Here is a 23,964-nt window from a genome sequence, read left to right on the forward strand (position 1 = left end):
TGTGTAGACTTGACCATGCTTATAGTCTACACTTCTAATGTATTTTATCTTGTTTTGATGTTGTGCAGCACTTTAGGGCAATGTCTTGTTGTATTTAAATGTGCTATATAAATAAATTTATGACTTATGCTCTCTACATCTAGGACAAAAAGTAAAGTCACTCAGTTTGTACTTAATTACTTGTTTATGTGTGTAAAAAGGCATAAAAATTGAAAACAAGGCTCTGTATCTTGGGGTCAGATCTTGTTTTTTGTTTATGTTTCAAAACATGTTAAAATCACGATACTGATAACTGTCTTAAAACTCCACGTTAGTCTTGGTTGAAGCCACAGCCCCCCAGTATAACGGAATGGAGAGAGAGGGTAAAAAAAGGTGTTCATCATGGAGAAAATCACAGCAAGGTTACAGCTCAAATCAGACAGGTTTAAACAAAGATGGTTGCCAGTAATACAGACAATGTCAGAACTTTAGTCACCTCTTTTTTTAAAATCTTTTTTCTTCTTAATGCAGTGCAGTTGTTAGTAAATGTATGTACTCATTGTGGCATGTTACTCTTGTTTCCTCCTTTTAAGAAGGAGTAAGAAATATTGGATAACAGGATACGAGGGCATGATTATAATGAACTGAAAATGTAAGACCATCTCCTGTTATGTGTTCCTGATGTATGTGTTAATTGTATGTATGTTTGCCTTTTCATGTGAAATAAAAAAGTAAGTTAAAAAAAAAAAAACTCCACAGTAGGCTGCCATCAGCAGTGTGAGTTTGCATCTTAGCACAGTTGTAGAGTTTCTGGTACAGCCACTCAAGTGCTGAGGCTGACATTGTCCTAAATGCTCCATGCAACAGTAAATAAGACAAAATACATATTTTATGAGTCAACTGAGAATGCGAGAATGAACAGGAGGAAAATATTTTAGAGGAATGAGAATAGCATGTAGAGCCTGCTGTCAATTAAACTGTAACGACTCAACAAGCATGAATATTACATTAGTGCATAAGGTATGTGTTTTCAAGGTTAAACTATGTGAGGAATTATAATAAAAAATAAAGTCATTCAGATTGTTCTAAAAATCTACGTTGTTTATTAAAAGCAGGTGCTCATTTTATGGTGGCACGTTCAGCCAGTCATAGCAGGAAAAGCCCAGGTATGACTAATAACATGGATGACTGCTCTGTCTCTTAGCATGACGTCACATACGCAATACTGTGCCCTAGAACTGTCCACCTAATTGAAAAACATGAATCATTAATGTTTTTAATTGCACTTCTGTTTGTCAAAATGTCCCAAAAGCTTATTTTTCTACAGTGTTTTGCCTTTAATAGATCATTACAAAGAATGGCATGTAATGTAGATCCCTGCTTAGTTCCGAATTAGGGGCATTTTGTCTGACATCACTCATTAAGAGACAAAAAAAAAAGTTATCAGCATTTACGATAAAAATATGATACAATATAAGACAAACTTCTGTCATGGCAAAGATTGGTCAAACTAAACCAGGGATGTTATATGCCTAATCCCTGTTGATCCACCCACTTCTCTTCCATGTAATGATAAAGTGAAAGGCACTGTACTGGATTTCCTTTCCCACCAGCGCATCCTGCTGCCACATCTGCACAACTGAACTCCAAGAGATTGTGATGGTGAGACATCAGTGAAGCGTGAGATAGTGACTGATGGTATTTAGACTAACCTCATCACTGATGACGAGTTATGGACACTGCAGCAATTTGTTTCAGAGCAAAAAACATCTGCCAATTAGGCTTTTTCATATAAATATTTTGTTGTTTCCCCCCCTTATGTAACATCAGTAATAGTAACAGCATACAAATAGAAGCATCACTTGAGTTCTGTTAAATTTTGATTACAACTTGCAAATGTCTCACATCAACTTGATTAACCATGCCAGGAATGTCTTCATTTTACTTGAATAAAACTAAAAAGGCATGTTTCTCTCTGTTATGCGACCTCACAGCAATCTGATATATCAATATCATAAGCACTATTCTAAACCATTTCTTCTGCAGTCATGTCAAGAGACTTATTACTTGTCACCTTAGATGATCATGTATAAAACCTACATACAACTGTTAACCAAATGTGAGTAGTTTATTGTTTACATTTCTTAGTATACATTTAAAAGTTGTTTTCATACAGCAATAACAGCTAAACTACTGTATATAATCCGGAAAACATATTTGGAGATCCAGTTTTTATGACAAAGGGATGCAAATAGAAGAGGTTCTCATGTGTTTATTGTCAATATTTTACTGAATAGTAAAAAAATGAAGAAGGTTGGGGGTGCGGTTTATGTGCTGCAGATTCCAATCATATGACATTGGAAGAATGGCTGCCTTCACAGTCCACCAGTATACTGTATATTCAAAAACATTCCCACAGAAGGGAAAACATAGACAAATATGAACCAAAAGACAAAATAATGCACTATATTTCACTGCAGATTGTGGATCATCTCTTCCTTGGCAATGAGATGTGTGGTCTTGTTGACCAGAGACATGAGAGAGTTGAGTTTGTGTGACCAGTCGTTGAGCAGATCGTTGGGGTCTTTAGGCCTCTGAAAGTTGATGATTCCAGCCAGCCGGTCGACCTTGGCATAGATGGTCTTGTTTACAACTAGGCTGGAGAGGAACTCCTCGGACTCCTGGCCAAATATATTTGAGCAGACAGACATCATGTTAGTGTGAATTCAAATACAACTAAAATAGTGATTTCTTAAGTTTGTGTGCAATATACAACCAAACAATTTGTTATTAATATAAAATTTGCAAATGATTTCTTAACATACATTGTGAAAGCAAAATTCAAACATAAATGATAAAATCATTTGATCTAACAGCAGTTGATTTTGTGGCAGCTTCATGCATGAGCTAATTAGTAAATGTGTTGCTTACGTCAATAGAGAGGTCAAGGAGTCCGGCCATCCTCTTCATTGTGATTCTGGTGTAATATTTGGCCATTATTCTGATGTTCTGTGGATCAGGGAAAACTTCATTAACATACATATCTGCAGCAGAATAAATGATTTAAGGTTAAAACAGGAAAGCTTTCAGGTCACATCAACACCTACAGCTGAAAAATGAAAAAACGCAATATTCATGAGTGAAATCCAACCAATGCGATTCGGATGTACAGAGCTTCAATATCACCTCTACAACCCCATCATGTTGCTTGCATCACATTTCCACTGCTCAGCTAACTTCACTGAAATTACTCCCATTTGATTCAAATCCTCTTAAATAGATATGAATTCATCTTTTTGGGTCTTTGAATTGTGGTTTGAGCTGTATGGTCACAGCATGCATGCACAGGTCTTTGCAGCATCTAGAAATGATTTGTTTGACATAACAAAAAAATACTGCACTAATGTTTTGAATTTTACTACCTTTAAATAAGCAAAGTATTGATGTGAATGTAGTTTCAAGATTACATATGACATGAACAGCATAACCATAAATTCATCACTCTAATTGATCATTTACAACCATTTATGCCCAACCAAAACTTCATCACATCCATGCAAGTTCCATGGACAATCTTTGTCACTATAAAAGATGATTCTTTATTAATAATTTTTGGTTTGAATGCAGCAGCCTAATTTGTGACAGCTTAAGGGCAGTTAAGAAAATGTATTCACTTAGATGTCTCCCTGCTGCTGAGCATAAAGAAACCTTTCTACACTTGACTGTAGGACTTACATGCTCCACCACTCTGTTCTTTAGGTCCTTCCACCTTTTCTCCCCCTCCTCTGAATAAGAGAAGACGTCTGTGGCAGGGCTATCAGGTGAGCCCTCTCTCAGCTCCTTCCCATAATCCTCCACCAGGGAGGCCCAGCGCATCAGCTCCATAGTGGTGAACTGTTTCAGAAGGTCCCTAGGAACAGAAGAGGAAGATGGTAAAAAATTCCCCAGTGCTCACGCAGGAGAGTGAATGAACATCGTTTTTACGTGGAAGTTGCTATGATCTACACATCAGCCTCCTCAGCAGTAAAAACAAAGTGTGCCATCTTCCCATGGGGAAAAAAAATATTAAAAGCTCTCCTTAAAGAGCTGTTGTGTGATCAACTAAACATGCTGTCAAGCTACATATTCATATTTGTATGTCTGGAAATGAATTAGCTGGGCAACATTCTAACATCTACAGACTGATGGTCCTGGTATCACAGCTCTCCCCATTCATAGCAGCAAAATGCTAGAGCTAAAGTAGAGCTGTAATTTCATACACTAAGAAATTGGACATTGTTGTATATTAAGCATGTCTTACTTGTATTTAGGGATTTCTTCCAGTTTCTTGTCCGCACTGACTCTGTGCACAAGGTCTGACTGCTCATTGTCGTAAGGGGAAAGAATCACGTACAGCACCACACTCTTCAGGGCCTGAAATACAAATGCATTCATGGCTCTATAGCAACACTCAAATGGCAACAAGGAAAGTTTGTAAACAGATATGTTGTGTTGTTTTTATTGGATAAATGCAAATTGATCAAAATTATGTTGGAAAAAGTCAGGGCAAACATCTACCTACTAAAGAACAGTATTTATGCTTACTATGTCTTACACAGGTTTGGTATAGTAACACAATGAGCTACTGTGTTTCCAAACATTTTAGTAGTGAAATGAAAAAACCGGTAAAGACACATTCTGGTAAAACTGCTCAAGTACTTAATTGTATTGTGCATTCAAGATATGTTTAAAACATACTGAGGCTTTAAAAGAAAGCCAACGTACCTGTTGCCACTTGCTGCTGTCCTCCAAGATGCAGGGGGTGTCATAGATAGCCCGATAGTGTTTACAGATAGACAGGTAGGAGCCCTCGTGCTGGTCCACTTGGATCATTAGGTTGTAGTACTTCAGCTTTGATTCCTGAGTTGTTCATTATACAAAAAGGTAAGAGTTAGTGTTTAGATCTAACAAAAAATGAGAACAGCTTTCAAAACCATCCCATCAAAGCAAACCCATCAAATGATTTTTGTGATCAGTGGTTGTCAAGCCAACTGGAGTAAACACTGAAGTAACAGCGTCTCTCTCTCACCTCGGTGCCCTCCTCTTGGAAGAATTTGGTGTTTATTTTCTTGCTGATGATCTGGGTGCGAATGTAATCCTTGACAGCGATACAAAGCCTCATCTGTTCCAAGATAAATTCCACCTTCTCCTTTTTCTCCATGGAACCATACGTCTCCACCTGAGCAGGGAAAAAAACATGTTAAGCATGTTCTTAACATCAGGCTATGAAAGTTTTCCAATACATGATTAATCTCTTACCTGCAGTTCCTGAAGAATAGAAGCGGCCTCTTTGACCTCTCCACTCTGCTCCTTGATATTAGCCAAGGTCTTTGTCAGCCTGGCACGCTCAATCTCGACATAGATCTGTGAGGAGGACATGTTTAAATATAACAACTTTCGTTAAGCCTTCTTGTCGATACAGCTCTTTTTCTTAAATACTCAAATAAACGTATTCCAGACCTTGCCAGCTGTCACAGTGCGAAGTGTGTCGATGAGCCTCAGCTTGATTGTCAGATCAGTCACAGCATCCACATACTTGTAACATTCTTGCACCATCTTGGCAACAGCCTGATAAAGACAGCGAGCAAAACAAAAATACATTTAAGTCTCAAGCCTAAGTTTGGCTGGAGATAATTTTAAAAGTGGAATCCAATGCTTTAAAATATATCACATCTGAATATGGTGGAGTTCAAAACATTCTCACTATATCTTGAATAATCAAGTTACCAAATAAGAAACTGTCAGTTTTAGCAGTACAGCTAGGAAAATTATTTTCGAACAACAAGAACATTTATTTTCAGACTGTAGGACTTCATAATAAGAATATGAACAGTAGAAATTGAAAAGAGTTGCCAGGGACAAATAAGTATCTGACTCGGGTCCCAAGTACTTCACCTGGGAGAGGGGGTGTGCCCCATACGGTAAGGCTGAGTCCAAACTACAATGGCCTGGGCTCAATTCCAATCTGGGGCCCTTTGCTGCTCTCTCTTTCCTCTATTACCTGCACAGCTGTGCTATCACACAAAGGCATCAAAAAAAAAAAAAAAAAAAAAAGATCTGACCTGTTTCAGCTGACTTCTTCTTTTGGTGAGCAACATGATGTTTTCATTCAGGGCATCCCAGTCCTTTGCTTCATAACACATCTGGACCACAGCGACAAGGATTCTGGAGGTGGACACCATGTCCGATGCCTGAACAGGGGTTGAAGGGAGATAGGTTAAAAAAAAAGGACTAGAATATACACAAAACAAACACATGTCTTAGTAAATCAATCACTTAATCCTTTAACGTACACTGTACTTCCCTACTTGTGTATCTGGTGACACATATACCATGATTTATCCAGAGAAATGGTAATACTTTAGGCTTATACTGAAGGTTTTGTTTTGGATAATTTGACTAATGTTTTGCACTTACTCACTGCACTTTGAGATCTTGGACATTTTATTATCAAAATATATAACAATGAGGCAGTTACATTGTGTGAATTGGACATTCACATGTGTAGAATAATATATACAACATATAAGTAATAAGTAAAGTAAACAAGTTGCACTGACCGTTCTGGTTTGCTTCTCCAATGACAACAAACTCTCAATGGCCTCCTGTAGCTTCCCCTCCTGCAGCAGAAAAGTACACTTATTACTAAAGCACAGTTGGTAACTTCTGTATCTGGACACAATATTAAAAGTTAGCGTCAGCTAAAGACGCTGCCAGTGACTAAACGTCCATGCTAAAGGCGGCTACTGTGTTAGCTGGATTAAAAACAAAACACAACCGTGTGTCAGAGACTGAAAGCTAACAGAAACGTGTGAAACGCAAAGATTACATCAACATTTATGAGACATTTTTCGCTCAGTGCATCGTTTATTGGAGGTTTCCGGGTGGTGCTAAAGCAAGTGGACGTTAGCTCCGATGCTAACGCACTGCTCCTGGTGCACCATGACTCAGCCGGCGCTGGCCTCCGTCACACTCTCCTTACTTTGGCCATTTTCTCGCACTCCGGGAGACGCTGGTCTACAGTTGAACTGTAGTCGACCTCCATCTTCACAATCTTCCCATCGGATCTTTCAGCTCGCTCCTCGGACATCTTTGCGGTGTACGGGTTGAGATAATGTACGGCGCTTTTCTTCTCTCACGTCCTGGTGCAAACTCAGCCCAGCTCTGTGTTGTCTGTCAAATGAACGGAGCGAGGAGCTGGCCAATCAGAGGACAGAGCCAAACAGCTGTCCGAGGCGCCTGAAGGACCCAGTGAGGAACCATTAGAATAGTTTACGCATGCGCAAGCGTGACTTTTTGCTGAGAAAACACTTTAATCACCTTCAGAGTGAATATTATGTAATACTGCAGAAAAACATGAGCTCAGATTTATGTACACGATTATTGTAGGTCCGTCTTATTTAAAACCTAAATAATAAGCCTGTTTTCTTTTTCTTAATATGAATTACACAGCTCCTTTCTGATGCCACTGCAGCGTCGCAGACAGTACTGACAACTAATAACAAGAAACACACACACGGCTTTGTGTTGTCGAGGTGTGCACACACTGCTACTTTGGGTGTCCAAGCTTTTTTTTTTTTTTTTTTTTTTAAAAAGGGGCCAGATTTGGCAATGTGAAGATGCCTGGGGGCCACTACTAACATTTTAAAAATGAACAATAAAAGTGCACAATTCTCTAACAATTTGTTTTCATTGTCACAATTATATATAATATATTATTTAATTATATATATTTTTTAATGGCAATGTAACTAGATCTAAGCCAATCAGGCGCAAACAAATTCTTTTACATCTGAAGTCAGACAACAGAATAAATTGCACGGATTTCGTTAAACTTGCATGAAGTCGATACAATCTTAAGATCATGTTAATTCTAAACGTGACCTATTATTGCAGTCTTTTAACATTTAAGTTTAAAATGTATCACTCTTGCTCTTTCTTTTTACAAGATCATTTAGAAAGTGATATTTTTGGTCACATCTACAGATATATAACACCAGCAGTTATGTCCTTAGAGGTTAACATTTTGTGCATTCAAATGCTTCATTATGCCATACAGCATGTGACAATCCTAGCAGGCCATAAATTAATATATAAAGATGAAGCTTCATGCCGCATGAAATGTTACTTCGGGCCGTATTTTGGACATCCCTGATTTTTCTCAAAACAAATTAGTTATGTAATTTGAATGACTTGTGTCATTGTCTGTGGTCCAGCATCACACCAATATATATATATATATATATATATACACACACACACACACACATGGGGACTGTAGGTGCTCCATTCAGTAGAATGATGGTTGATGGAGAAAACGTGTGATATTTATGCATTAATTTATTTTTATTACATGTATGCAATATGGTCTATAATGATGACACATTTTTTTATAGTGACTGGTTGAGGACAGGTTTAATAAGTTTGAACAAGTGGACTTTTATACCTTTTAGATTGATCTTTAAGTTGTCACAACTGGACTTCAGGATTGGCTCCCCCCTCTAAGTGCTACTTTAATCTGTTTAGGAAGTTATTTTCATTTGTATTTGTACTAAATCAGGCTTTTTTTTTTAATTCAGTGCCAGGTAAGTCTTAGACAATAAGACAATAACATGATACAAAACAAGGCAAAAAACAAACAAAACCCTAAACGATTTAAGAAGGTTCTGTATTCTCAATAGCACCGACATGGGCAGATTTCGAGAACTGTCAGTTCAACTGTCCTGAATGTCTGTCTGTACACCTATAACAGAAAAATAACTCAAACCATTAGGATGGCAATGATGATGACAAGGTAAAGGATGCTCATATGTCATGTATAGATAGTGAACATGAAGAAGGAGTTTGACCAAAAACAAGTGTTATTACACAAGCAAATTTTGAAAGTCTAACACTTATCCTGCGATTATCAATCAAATGGTTAAGGTGAATGAAATACTTTGTGAATGGACACGGTCATATGAATGAACACTGAGTGCAATGTCTATAGTCCACCAGTAGGTGTCCCTTTAATGTCTGTATTGTGCATTCCTGTCTTCACACAGTCCATTGCTTTGAAAGGCTCCATTGCCCCCATAAATAAAGCTAATGTGGGTCAGTGATTTTCCTGCTCGTGGTGGTTCAGCCCCTAAGCCTTCAGTTAAAATCAGTTTGATCCCAGTGTAGGCTCAGCGCAGACCTTGGAGGCCTGATAAACTGAAAATGTCTCTGAACCACACATAAGGAGGTCCAATATGGAACAAGAACTCTGATTGCAGAGGCATACAATTATTTGCAGTCCTCTGAGTATTTCCAGACTTTAAAAACATCAGGAGGGGCTCAGCTGAAGAAGACTCAAAATAGCCATCATCACCATCATGATCATCAACATTATCTTCTTCAATACCATTGCTGTGCAGCGCCAGGGCCAAGATCAAGCAAGTGTTTGAGATGCTGATTCAGACCTAATTAACAAGCTCACTTGATGTAGATAGCAAATAATTCTCAACATTCTCTGAAGAAAAATAAAAAACAAATATTTCCCTCTGCTAATATTAAAAACTGAGACAGCCTATTTGGCTATTTTTAAGCTTACAGATTTGTTTGGTATGATTGATGCAACACAGCAGTTTGGATGGAATCAGACACTAATCGCTCTCTCACTCTCTTTTTTTATCAACACAGACCTTATTGAAATACTGAGGACATAATTAGGTCATGGCTCATTGGTTCTGAGAAGCCCCATCAATGTCCTGTGGCATTTAAGCTTGAGGGTTTTGGGTTAAGATAAACACAGACTGCCAGAAAGGAAATACAGGCCCAATATTTTAAAGTTGTTCTTTGTGTTATGCATCAGAGAAAAATGAATGTAAACTTTGTCTGATTATACATTATCATGCCTTGAGATCTCTTTGGACATCTAAGACACGTCTATAAAACTTATAGACGGTTATAAGATATACATGAGACACAGGGTGTCTTTGTCGATGTCAAGGATCTCACAGAAGCTTTGGTCTTTCCCTTTTGGTCCCTTTGTACTAAGTTAAATGAATAAACAGAAGTCATTTGATGTGGTCTAGTACAACACATTAGCCATTTTATACATAGAATTTACAACAAACTCAATAATATTCTACCATCTAGCCCTCATAGTACACTATACTGGCTTTATAGGCCACCAAATGTATTGTTTCCATATTGCCTTAGTTGTTTTGAAGATGAATGAGTGAATACATGAAATGATGAGTGATGATGTTCACTGAGTTCCAGTAAAACTTTAGTCATATCATTTCTTGTAGCTCCCTGATGGCAATGTGGATAGTTTTCTGAAAAGCTATTACTATTTAATTGCGAATATGAATCATGTAATTTATTATGCCCATTAAAGTGCTGCTACACAATGTTATCAATATACAAAGACACACATGGGAAAACTTTAATATAACATGTATGCACTGCTAATGGGTCTATCTGTTAGGGCTTTAAAACCTGTTAGCCTGAGGAAATACATGAAGTAGATGTTTTATTTTTGGATAAGTCATTTCATTACGATATGAATAATATATCCCAGAGTCTCAATAGTTTGTGGTCTAAGTGGAGAGTTTAAACCAAATGCTGTTTCAGAGGGTTTGTCATCCTGCATGAACATATTTCTGGGGGAAATGCTGAATGTTTGCTGACAGCGCCCAATACTGTTTGTCAGCATCTTCAAAACAGAATTATGAGCGTGAATTTTGCTGAGTAGACCTAAATAAATCCCTGGTGTCAATGAAGCCAGCTACATAACTCCTATCTTAATTAAAAGTTACTCTTTATGAATGTCTTTACATTGTTGTCTCTATTTCTGTCATACATGACATGACACAAAAGGATTAAGTGTGATTTGTTTTATTCATGACAGTGCTGGCTGTCATCACAGATAAAGGCTTATCTCAAGTGTCACTCAGATGTGCTTTGAAGGATTTGCCCTGGCAGTGAAGTATTTATTTATATTTATGCTTGGACAGTAAATTCAACATCACTAACTTAAGTCCTTGTTTACTAATGGAAATCCCAAGACTGCTGAAAAGGCTTAGTACCTGAGAATGGGAAGTGGGAAAATAGGTCAGCAGATGTCATTTTCATTTGTCTGCCACGTCATGTAGATTATCTCCAGAGGAACAGCAGTCAATATCTATTCAGTGAAGTAGTTCTGTACTCTACATTGTAAGATATTAAAGTCACATCAGATTAACCCTGTTTGCTTACCAATTCTAAGCCAAAGGTCATTTTGTTTCCTGTGCATTCAACAACAAGCTGAAGGATACAAACAGTAGACACGATCACCACTGTACTGAATTCTTAATACTTTCTGCTTATTATGGGGGGCTTTTTGACTTATGCTTGATCTTTTGGATGTGAAATGCATAGCTAGAATGAGGTCAGGCGATTATCAAGTGAGAAACATCTCACAGTTCAGCCACAAAAAAAAAAAACAAAAAAAAACCAAACACTCATTTGTTGTCATGTCTACATGTTTGTGATGCTGCATTGTCTTAAAACATGAGAAGGGCCATCATACTGTATTGTCCGTTATATATATGTATTATATAATATATATATATGATAATAATTATATTATAGCGTATAGAAATATATTATATCTCTGTCCCCACCTTGAAAGTCAGCACTCTAACCTCACCAGTGTTTCATTTCAAACCCAGTGTCACAGACCTGTAGGAACCAAAACTGTCTCTGACCACACACTGCTGCACTGCCAACTATATGCACCACTAATGTAAAAAGCAGTTGTCAAGAAAGCTCTTCACATGGGATGAACCATGTATGTATGCCGACATAAAGAGAGGTGAGGAAGGTGTAAGGGGAGTGTGAAGCTCTGAAGAACTGTTGTTTCCTGAGCTGTGGTTGTGTCAGCCGATGTTTCCACCAAGCACAGCGTCGTATTTCAGCGGGCCTAGCAGCGGGAGGAAAGGGGGGCTGGGGCTGCTGTTAACCGCTTAAATTTTCCGATGCGTCTGCGAGGTGCTTTATAAGTAACAGACGAAGCAGAAGAGATGAGAAAGTAGAGAGCCTCATTTGCCTTCAACTTTCAAGACCATAACCGGAAATGTTGAGTCTGAAGGGGAATATGGTTGCACGGGGCACCGCTTTGAAAAACAAAGTTATTATTATTCTTTAAAGGCAATTTGGACATTTACTTCTAACGGTATCCAGAAAAGAGCCGTGTGTAGCCAGCCGGCATGAGACTATGGCGTATCCGGTCAAACATTTTTCAAAGTAATGGTCTTTCTAAAAAAAAAAAAAAGACTACATACTATAAATGTACTTTTGTTAACCTGCATATTATTTTCCGCTCATATGTAGACATGCCTAACAGCAAAAGTGTTTATGATTAATCCAGACAATATGAATAAATAAACTATAGGATATATGGACTATTAAGAACAACTGTCTAGCGTTTTGGCTAATGTTTAAAATCTACTTTATTAGGACATTCATAATAAGTTGAATTATGTATTGTAGACCAGATCTGATTAAAATGCAATTGTACTATCAACTCAAGTGATAAGTTACATTGAACTACTGAATTACAGCAAATACATTAAATGTCTGCTCTGCACATAAATGAAGTGAGTGCTGTTATTCAGTCCTACTGAAACTATTTGAACAAAGGGGCAAAGTGTGAGGTGAGATTATTGTTTTCCAATATAAATAATTGAGTCTATAGTGTCAGTATCTTTAAACAAGACAAAATAAAGGCAGTGTCATAAAGAAAATTTTTTTTGCTGTCGAGCCTCCACTGACCCCACACATCTATACCTTGTTGCTTCTAAATTACGTATGAGATGAATGTCTTTAGTCTGTGATTTGCTTTAACACAACTTTAATTAGGACCATACACAATGAGAGCACAATATAAACAGAAAGCCTACCTACACGATACAAAATGAGCGAATTGCATTGCATTAAAAACAGGTTAAAATAGGACATTTTAACCTGTTTTTAATGTTGTATTCTTGTAATTTGATATACTATTTTTGTTTGTTTCTGTTATTTGCTGTCTGCTCTCATTTATTGTCAGGTATCGTTGGGTGACAGAAAGGCGCCTATGAAATAAAATGTATTATTATTATTATTATTATTATCATTATTATTACCTTAGTTGTTGTTGAACTAAGATGCAAGGTGCAAATTCACTAAGAAATGTGTAAATAATTAAACCCCCTTTTGATATGGCTAGCTTCAGGTGAAATAATCTCCATCATTAAAATATGTTTTATGCGCTTTTAGAAAAAAAAAAAAACAGAGTTAAGACTGTAACAGAGAAGAAAAGTATTATTATTATTTTTCAAACTTGACAAATTCCGCACTCTTATTTTGAAGGTCCAATTCCGACGCGTTCCGGTCCTGTCCGTCGCTGTTCGCTCGCGGCTTGACTCCTCGTTGTGAAAGGAGGGGACATATCCTGAACCGAGCTCATTTCTGCCCTCACGTTCCTCACCGGAGAAGAGAGTCCGCTGCCTCCGATGAAAGAAGTCAGCCGTAACTCGGGGTGTATTTTCTAACGCGGGCTCACCATCCTCCCACATGCTCTGACACGTCTCCAGATATTACACACATCCCGTCTCGTCGGTCGGCGGAGGGAACATTTTTTTACTCTGCTGCTTTGACACATTGTGAATACACACACGAGACGCGCAGAGGGGGAAGATGTTGCTGAAGGAGTACAGGATATGCATGCCCCTCACAGTGGAGGAGGTGAGTTTCCCCTCTCAGTATTTTAAACTCTTTGTTTGTGTGTCATTTTTAACCACGACTGAGGTGTTGTTGTTCAAATCACTGTTGTTGTTGTTCAAACGACTCTTAAACCGTTTGGTTGTGATGCTGCAGACATGTGGCAGGAGGTGACATGAAGTGTGAGAAATACAGTTTAGAAACCATTCAGATGAACTTCACTGAAGACTTACTCTAATTTATCTTCTGTCACTTTCTGCTGCACCTTTACTTCTTCTGTTGCTGCTTCTGCAATTTCCCTAAATACACTTCATCAAACACTTCAGTCAAACCCAATTCTGTTTGCCAAGTTTGCATCATAATTTGGTAGAACACACTGATCATGGAAGATAAAAAATTGTACCATCATTGATGCATAAACACACCCAAGAAGTCATACTGTACGAGCATGACAACTGTTATTTCAGCACTGTTCCTCTTTTACACACACATGCACACACACACACACACACACACATGTAAATTGCATTGCAACAAATCCATGCTGCCCTATTGGTTGCACATGATGGCACTAACACAATGCAGAGCAGGGGGTCTCTGCACTTTCTCTACATAGTACAACACTTGTGCTGCACTCATTAATATCAGAAGGTAAAGGGCTATTGTGTGTGTGTGTGTGTGTATGTTTATTCAAGCTATTTGGTTTCACGACTCAGTCTAAAATTAGGAGGTGAAGATGATTGCTCTCTTGTCCTGGCATGTGCGCTGTACAACACGACGGCACCTTTTTCAATTATCACCTTGTTTTCTTGGCCGTCCCCGTTGCTTATGCTGCTGTGGCGCGTGGGTGTTGCTGGTCCTCCTATAGCTGAGGGATGGTAGTCAGGTGGAATAATGGGCTTTGCTGCAGCGCCGTGCCTCCACTGTCATTTAGTCAGTTCAGATGTTGAGAGATGAAAAACCCAGAGGAGATTTTTCTCTTTATAAAGACACATCATAAAGTGCTTTGGCCAGATAATTAGCCTATTTTAAGAACTGTCAAAAGGCGTTCTAGGAATGGAAGAGATCACTAAGGATTGATGTGGAACAGGATGCGTCCCTGCTGCAGTGGCTGCATTCACACCAAAGTCTTGTCAAGTGCAGGTTAGAAAAAGAAGAAGAAGAAAGAAATAATTTAAAGTTTTCTTTTCCCTCTGGTCACCACCAGGCTGTCAGTGATATATTTTCTTATTGCAACCGGCGAAAAAAGGCGTTACACCACTCACTCATGCAGAAACCTGTAGTCAAAAGGAAAATGTCATCTTCTAATAAAAGGGTGTGCTCGTGTTGTTAAGTACATTAGCTGTGTATGTGTGTGTATGTGTGTGTGTGTGTGTGTTATGCAGGTGTTTGTATTCATACATGAGCTTTCCATTCACTAAATCAACCTTGAGGCTTCATCAGTTATGTGTTTCAAGCCCAGAGGAGTAGTGAGAGCTTTCCCGTCACGTCTGTTGAACTTGTGAACAGATGGTTGTTCTGAGAAGCAAGAACGGTGTGATTAAAGGCTCAATCAGAATTGAGCGAGAGGGATATCATGCCATCAAAACTCAAAATACAGAATTAAATTCAATAAATATTGGGACAGATCTGTAAATATGTGATTTACTAGAAGAAATCTCAATACAATTTAAAGTATTATGTTTTCTAATGTTTGTTAGTGATGTTCAGGAGCACTGATGTGATCATATCATTTAACAGTGAGCCTCTTCAGTTATACTTTTTGTTACACTTCATTCAAACAGCCAAGAAAGAATGCTTTATCACCATCTGCCATGCAACTTCCTGTCACCAAATTGCCACAGAGAAAAAACAACTTCCTTCAACACAGGCTGTAAATGCCTGGCTGTAAGTTGTCGAGCTGTAAGGCCACATTGAACGTTCATAAGGATATGTTAGTGATGTGCATATTGTACTTCTGTGGGATTAGAAAAAAATTGGGACAGCAGATCATGACTTGAAAACAGCCACAAGCTTTCACACCATGCTCAGATTGTAACATTTCAAAAGAGTATGGATGCATTAGTCTCACACATTTTAGCAAACAAGAAAGAGAGTGGCCATCCATTACTGCTTAGATAGGCACTACACTTTGCTTCCATTTGTATTTCTTGCAAAGATAAAGCACTGTTTGGATGAATCCCAGGAAGGAGGGCGTCATTGTTTGTTGACGTCCTAACTTAGAAAGAAGTCTCCTTACTGTTCTGGGGAGGAGGAGGAGGAGGAGCAGCAGGAGGTGGAGGTGGTTTGTTTTTTGCTCTTATCGAGGCTGCACACATTGAGCCGAGTGTCATCCCGTGTCTCCTGAAAGTCGAGTCAAAGTTTCCTATCTGTCCAAAGGGAGGGGAGAGGAAGGATGGAGTGAATGAAGCAAAGGTGAATTAGACGGACGGCAAGTTGAGGATAAACTACTTTGTGCCGACTGCTGAGCGGTTTAGGGGGAGGAAAAGGATGGCAGAGAGGATGGAAAGAAAAGAGGGGAGGAGTGGGGGTAATAAGGGAAGTTATGGGATTTTCTTTTTTCTTTTTAAATTCCCCAGGCGCATGCACTAAGAACACTGTGCGCGCACGCTTCGATTTGAAGTCATGGGGACATGCAAGGTCACGTTTCTCTGTGTATTGTCTCTGGGAAGAGATTACTGTCTGCTGCTTGGCTGTGTTGCGTCATCACAGCCTCACTACTGGAGATGTTAGACCGGCTATCCGCACAGTGTTTATACAAGTTTAACAAACACCATAGAAAACCATTTAGCAATACCAGAGTGTATGAGCTGTTCTGAGAGCATTTATTCTCTGTCCTCTTAATCCTCATCATCTTAATCATCATTCACTTCATTTGTATTTCCAACAAAGAGTTTGAACTTATGACTTTCCTTCTCTCTGCGGAGCCTTTGGGTTTCTTCTTTATGGTAAAGGAATAGTTTGACGTTTTGCTTAGTTAAGCACAAAGACTGGAAACTGGAGGAAACCGGGTGAAACAATCCACCTACCAGCACCTCTAAAGACACAGAGACACTACAAAGTCACTGCTACTGGCCAGGAAATAGTCCTTGATATTACTGTTACCCAGTTGTCAGTCTTTATGGTAAGGAAGCTAACCCAGCTCCATATTTAATGGTCACATACAAACGGTATCGATCTTCTCATCTACCTCTTTTCCAAACTGTGAAACTATTCCTTAAAGGAAAGTTTGGTCTCCCATTTAAAGGAGAGAGAGGGGATGTTGGAACCTCACCCAAATTGCTGCATTTATTTTCCACTTACTACTACCAGTGTCTTCGCATGTAGATGGTTTCAGTATTGTCTGCTGAGATTCAGCATTTTTTTAGTGTATAAAGTGTCAGAACATAATAAAAATGCACAATATCAGTGCTGGGAAAATCAGTAAAATATTCACATTTGAGAGACCATTTGGAACCACCAAAAGTTTGGCACGTTCGACAATCGACTAATCAATGAATCATTTCATTGTTTGAGCTCTTACTTTTCATAAAGGCTAATGTACTAAATGGATACACATCTTCTAGTAAATGAAAGAATGAAAGGTGGAATTATTATTATTATTATCCATGACTTTCAAGCCACAGACTGTACATCGCTGATTGTCTTTGGCTTGTTGCTGACTTCATCATTAATTCTTTGGTAACAACCATAAACAAACGTACACATGCCACTGTTCACATTCTACGAAAAGGATATTGTCCTTACTGGAACACCTGTAAAACAGAAAAATAGTCATCATCTGGTCTAGATTTTTGAGTTTTTGAAATTACAAAAACAACTGACACATCACACATGAAAACATTTGCTGCCATTCTGTTCAATGTTCATTGTGTAGTGAGAAGTGCCAGCATGACTCATTATAACCAAATCCAGAAAGTCAGGTCTGGATAAAGTCTGTAGCTTTCAAGGAGTTCAGTCATGCTGTAGCTTCTGTGTTTGAGTTTTGGTTCAAAGTTCCATCTCAGGCAAGATTTAGATGAAACTCTAACCAGAACCACTTAGCCAAGAAATAATAATTTTTCCCTTTCAGCCCCTTGAGGCTAACTCTGCTCTGTTCTTCTGAGAGCTGGGCCATTCATCAGTCACCTTTTTTTTTTTTTCTGGAAAGGATAGAGAGGTGATGCATCACAGGAGACATGGATAGATGTGTTGTACCATTCTGTCTTTCTCTGCTGCACCTCCCTGTCTCTGGCCGACATGCTCTATTTTTTTTTCTCATTCTCACCAGAAAATGCTGACATCGTTCAACCTTTGGCTGACCTGAGTCACTGTGTATGTTTCCTAGATCCACCCTTTACATGGCCCTAGTTGATGAATGAAGTTTTCACACAATCACAATTTGACTTTACACTCTTAATAGCTTCGTCTGTACGGTGACAAATGCTGAATGTTGAATAAGGTTTTTGCATAGATACATTCAGAGGCAGATGTTCACTGCTTATCACTTTTTTTTCATTCACCGATGTGACTCGGAGCATAATGACATTCAGCGAAGGCCAGTAAAAAAAGACCAATTCAAAGCTGAATTAACTGAACATCCACATATTTTGAGTCTGTCTGATAAAGACTGTAGCTGGTAGTGTACATTGGCCAAATGGCTGTTTAATTGGGCATTAGCTCTTGCAGTAACTGAAGGATTGTGGCACTGTCCGATTGTATAAGACTGTAATCTGCTCTGAGACCTGTGCTGGGATAACATCTATTTCTGGGCTGTCAAATGCACACTAAACGCAAAAGTGTAGTCATCTTTTAATCACCATGCTTAGTAGTGAAATCACTGAAGTACATTTTTAGCAGACCTCAGAACAGTTAGTTTGACTTTTTCCACTTTGCATATTTGTGTGTGTGTGTGTGTAGTTTTTGAATGAATGGTAAACAGACAGCATGTGGGTATGTTACATCACCTTTGAGATCCTGTTATGACTTTTGCGAGGGGAAGCTGCTTGCTTTGGTGCTTTTGGCAGCCTCAGAGAATAGATGGTTTGACTCGAGGGGATGGTTGACTGTAGAAATGGAAGAATGTGGGGCTGGCTGCTTGAATGAATAGCCGGATGGATGGTTGGCTGGAAGGACACCTGGGTTGCTGGCTCACGCCGGCTTTTTCAAGGTGTAAGCATCTCTGCAAGTAAAGGTCTCACCAGAATTCATTAAAGAGAATGAATGTTTTACAATGTAGTGTGCCCCACATTCGCCAAAAAACACAGTTTATTCACCTTACTAAAGCCTCATTTGGGCTCAAACTGTGTGGTGCAAGTTTCACACCTGCAGTTGCACAGCTTGAGATATGAAAAAGTACACAGCACAGAAAGCCATTTATCTAAAAGCAGCTGGAGTGCAGAAGTCAACATCTGATTTTGTGGTGTTGTATTGCAGTGGTCCCAAGAAGTACTGTAATAGGATAAAACTGCTGTGTCATATAGTGCTTTCCCTCATGAGGGATTATCTGTCATAAATGTACATAGAACTGCTCGTGTTGTACAGACATTGTATCAGCTATCAAGCAAGACAATGGCAATTTGAACCATTTGACGCAACGCGACCTTCCTCGTTTAAGTGGCTGAATTTGTTTTATTTGAGTAAAATTTCCACAAAAACTAGTAGACGGTTTGATCATTGTTGGCCGTGCCTCTTTCCCCTGGCCACTTCATTCATGTTGGAGAATAAAAAAACCAACAGTTTCTCAGTGATTGCTGGTTTGTTAAACCCCCTTTTAATAAGGGCTCTTTAACAAGATTGGTTGCCATTGTTCAATCCTGGAGCATGTTTCCATGACGCCGGCAGTTAATTTCATGTATTCAAAGGCGGGAAGGGCTGAAAAGCCGTGTGCGAACAAACATGCTTTAGCTCAGTGTGGACAGTCAGGTTTCTTTGGATCGAACTGTTTAGGTAACTAAGGAAGACTATGTTCTTGGGGGTTGGGAGGAGGGCTGGGTGTTCCTCTATTCAGAATGAGTGATGTCATGAAATGCAGTATAAAGATGTGTAAAGCAACACTTTATTGAGCCCTGTGGGGGAATACTCCCCTCTTGTCTCCCATTCACAATGGGAAGTCGGGAGTTCTGGTGAATTAGGTAGATGTTTGCCAACAAGCTGGCTTCACCCTTGGATTTGGAGTTGAACTCCTGGCTCTCCACTTATTACTAGGGATGCACTGATCTGATATCCGTATCGACATCGGTCCCAATATTGAAGAAAATTCTAGATCGGGTATCGGTGACAATGGGCTGATCCATATCGGCTGATGTATTCAGTCTATGCTCAATTCTATGCTGTGCACTGTGAGTGACGTCATACGCAAGCAACACTCCGTGTGGAAGCCCACATTGTTTTCACAATAGAGCGAGCCAGCGAGCGAAAAGATTGTCTATCTGGAACTTTTTCACACTACCTCAGCCAACAAACTCAACGGCTACTTGCAATACCTGCGCAGTAAATGTTCCGAGGAGCGGTGGTAAAACTTCAAGTTATAACACAACCAACTTAATCAAGCACCTACAGAAATTTCACACCAGAGAGTTCATTGAACTGAGTAAACAAAACAGAGGCGGTGTGAAGCAGCTAACTTTGAAGGAGATGAAGGAAAGAGGTGAAAAATTTCCACTTTTGTGTTGGATGTTAAAATCACGTTTGCACTAAACTAAACCATTACAAAGAACTGTTTATTTTGAATGTCTATCAAGCTTGTGACCTATTGTTTTCTTTTAAGATTGTTGTACTGGTGCACAGTTATTAAATAAATTAGTAATTCAGTACATTTATATATCTCTATTTGCTTTTAAAAAATGAAAGAAATCAATTCTGAATGATCCCAGTCTTTTCCACACAATAAAATATACTGTTTATTATCGTAACTGTTTTTCTGCATCAGTATCAGATCGGTATGGCCGATACCAAACCTCAGATATCAGTATTGGAGGTAAAAAAAGCGGATAGGTGCATCCCTGCTTATTACTCCATCTCCCTGACCTGCATAGTACATCCACCGAGTCCAAGTATGACATAAAAGCTCCTCATGTTATTTTTCAAAAGCGCTGCTACCCATTCATTCAGAATATTATTTTCTCTATTTATGGTTAGATCCCTTACACCCTCTCCAGGGCTTGTTTAGAAAATAGGGCCTGTTAGATGCTGTTTGTTTCTTTGGTGTCATGGTAAGGTGCAAGGCCTTTTTGCCATCTGGTATACATGACAATGCTGTGATTGAATCAACATCCCATTTACTCTTCTAGAGGAAACCATCATGGGTTGTGATGGACCATTATCCACGGATGAGGCCCATTCTCATTTCCTAGATGGCTCTGTGTGTGTGTGTTTATGTGTCAGTGTGCTTGTGTATGGGTGTTGTTTCACCAGAAATGCTTGTTTCATAACACAAGAGCTACATGAGATTGTCGCGCCTTGCAGACAATCACACTTTGGAGAGGGGCCGTTTCACTTATCTGTGAAACAAATTCAGTTTGTCTCGGTCTCTCTCGTACACACCCACACTTTGAGCGCAAGTGTGCTTGTTTCTATTATTTAACAGTGACATGCATACACACATCACAGGGGAACAGCAACCTGTAGTCCATAGCACCATTCACCGCTACAGTCCAGTGGTGCTAAGACGGTGTTTCTTAACACGATGAAAGATTTTTTGGAAAATAAAAAAGCTTATTTTTTTAAAATATTTATTTTATTAGCCAGCTTGTAAAACACCTTTTTCCAAAGTACTATTAGCAGTAATTATAATTTATTCTTTGTGGGGTTTTTTTTGTTTGTTTGTTTTGTTTTTTTCAAGTTTTGGTATGTCACCATGAAGAAAAATAGGATTTTTTTTCCCCCATCATCTCTTCCTTACACCAACAAATCACAGGAGGGATAAGAGCCGTTTTTCTAGCAGCAGCAGCAACAGCCACAGTCTGAAGGCGGCTGCTAAATCTGTAACGTGCGGCTGAAAATAGAGACAAAGCAGTTGATTCTTTAGACCAAAACCACTCTTCTTGCTGTGTTCAATGCGGACATCTTCACTGAAACTGCTTACTGTTGCTGCTGAGGGTTCCCCTGCTTACACTGTGTCTTAGGTATGGCTGAAACGGCATGCTGAGATCAGAATAAAATGTTACGCTTTGCCGTTTTGTTGTACATCAACATGACGGAGGAATTTGCAGGATTAATCATAGATTTGGGGTTTAGTATAGTTGTGAATGGACCTTTTGTGTAAAAGTAATGTCACTCAAATATGTACAAATATGGTAAAAAAGCTGAGAGGCTGGATGGAAGATGAGGTTGAGTTAATGGAATTATGTGAGAGATGAAGCTTCACAGCCTCTTTACGGTACTTGACATTACAGACATTCATGTGCTGCACTCAGCCAAGTACCTGCAAGTGGATTTGCGCACATTTCTTTGGTGTTTGTCAGAGGAGATTCCACAGGTTGTGGTTGACAGGAAAGACGACATGAATTATGTGTAATTGTTTAACCTTTTCCTAGATGAGTTTTTTCCGTGATGTGTGGAATGATAAGTCAGTGCCAGTGCTTACAGTGCTGTGCTTGTATTCTAAGAAATAATGTCAGAAGTGATGATTGGTAAATTGATAATGATGTAGTGACTTGGGACAAAGACTAGATCTAGTCATATGAGATTTAGTATATACAGTACATTGATCATGTAGGCGAGGCTCACTGTCTGTTTGAGCAATGCCCAGCTGTGCATACACACAGTGACAGTAAAGATTCACACATAGGAGTCAGTGACAGTATAAAGAATGGGCAGAGCATGAATAACCTCACCCATAGGTTGAGGGTGAGGTCCAAAGCGCTGTTTTGAAGTCGAAAATATGCAACGGTTGCCGTTAAGGCTGAGCAATTTTATCGATCCTGCGATATATATCGATATTTTGTTTCCACAGAAAGTAGCAATTTATCAGCCGTGAATATCGATACATTAAGTCCCATTCAAATCCCGTGTTACGCCTGGCACTCTGCTTGCTTTACACAGACGCCGACTTCTTCCTCTTCACTAGTGCTGTTTGAGGTGTGATTTGACAAAAATCTGATTAATTTTGTCCAGCATTTGCAAGCTGTAGACCAGGGGTGCCCAAACTGTTCCACAAAGGGCCGGTGTGGCTGCAGGTTTTCCTTCCAACCAACCAAGAGCACACAGTTTGACCAATCAACTCTCTAAAGACTGAGATCAGTTGAATAAATGAGTCAAATATGGTGTGCTGCTGTTTGGTTGGAAGGAAAACCTGCAGCCACACCGGGTTAGGGTTGTGGAACAGTTTGGGCAACCCTGCTGTAGACTCTCCAGTCTCCAGTCCAGTCAGAGTATCGAATCGTATCGTATCGTTGGCTGAATATCGTGTATCGTATTGTGAGATTAGTGTATCGCTACAGCCCTACTGGACATCACTATGTTAGATGTACTGCTTCTTCCGCCTCCCGGTTAATCTAAATTTTGGCAATTTTGGCGGACCTGAGGTGTTCCGAATGATGCCCAGGTGCTCGAATAAGCCATCTGTAACGGCGCTTACCTGTTAATCAAGCAGCAATGGTGTTGATTATGCGTATAACTTTAAGTCTTAATATCATTTAAACCGATGAGTTACAAAAAATGAAATTGAAACTAGACTAGACAAGCACATTGGCTTTATTTCCCAACACCAGAGCTTACCGCTTGGTAGGAACAGACTTTTTTTTGGCCAATAATAGCTCTATAAAAGCAGATGAGTTTGTTTCTGTGAGAAGTGAGCCATCAACTATGTGGCTCACAGTGTGACATGTTTAAAGGCTAAATGAATGAGTGAAATTCATGAACACTGTTACACTGTTGGAGTCACATTGCTCTCAAATGACTTATCTCTCTATCGTCAGGGTTCTGCCATTCACACGATAGGCTCATGTACACTCTGCAGGTAGGGGTGGGCGATATATGGAATATACTCGATATATCGCGGCTTGTTCTACGTGAGATGTATGAAATGACTATATCGCGACCATCAAGTGCTTGTCACGTAAATGTTTTAAGCTGTCAGCATTTAATTCTCTGGAGTTTTGCCTGTGTCACTCACTCCTGGTGCTCCTCGCAGCACGCAGCACACTTCCCTGCCGACCCAAAAAAATCCCCTGCGTGCATGCGTACTTTTTGTATCAAGTGAGGAGAGACAAGGCTGGCCCACTCCGGAGGCTGCGGCGCGGTCATCGGCGC

At 39.3% G+C, this 23,964-nt stretch overlaps 2 protein-coding genes across 3 annotated transcripts in view; one reads left to right on the top strand and one right to left on the bottom strand.

Moving 5' to 3' along the window:
* Positions 1–2,086: 2,086 nt before the first annotated feature.
* On the bottom strand, positions 2,087–7,214 carry psmd12 (proteasome 26S subunit, non-ATPase 12). The gene is made up of 11 exons (XM_027283618.1): positions 7,001–7,214; positions 6,579–6,638; positions 6,081–6,209; positions 5,479–5,586; positions 5,278–5,382; positions 5,048–5,197; positions 4,744–4,878; positions 4,280–4,392; positions 3,715–3,889; positions 2,911–2,988; positions 2,087–2,660 (listed from the first exon to the last, which is right to left on the bottom strand). Exons 1-11 carry the CDS (start codon positions 7,106–7,108, stop codon positions 2,451–2,453), a joined length of 1,371 nt encoding a protein of 456 aa, XP_027139419.1. The 5' UTR covers positions 7,109–7,214; the 3' UTR covers positions 2,087–2,450.
* A 6,166-nt stretch (positions 7,215–13,380) lies between these two features.
* The window catches only part of LOC104927111 (phosphatidylinositol transfer protein cytoplasmic 1), a 67,889-nt gene continuing 57,305 nt past the window's right edge, over positions 13,381–23,964 (top strand). For both annotated transcript variants that reach the window (XM_010741120.3, XM_010741121.3), the window contains exon 1: positions 13,381–13,755. In XM_010741120.3, coding sequence (XP_010739422.2) covers positions 13,708–13,755 — 48 coding nt within the window. In that variant the 5' untranslated portion in view covers positions 13,381–13,707. The remainder of the gene's footprint in view (positions 13,756–23,964) is intronic.

The sequence above is a fragment of the Larimichthys crocea genome, chromosome X, assembly GCF_000972845.2.
Source record: "Larimichthys crocea isolate SSNF chromosome X, L_crocea_2.0, whole genome shotgun sequence".
NCBI lineage: Eukaryota > Metazoa > Chordata > Actinopteri > Sciaenidae > Larimichthys > Larimichthys crocea.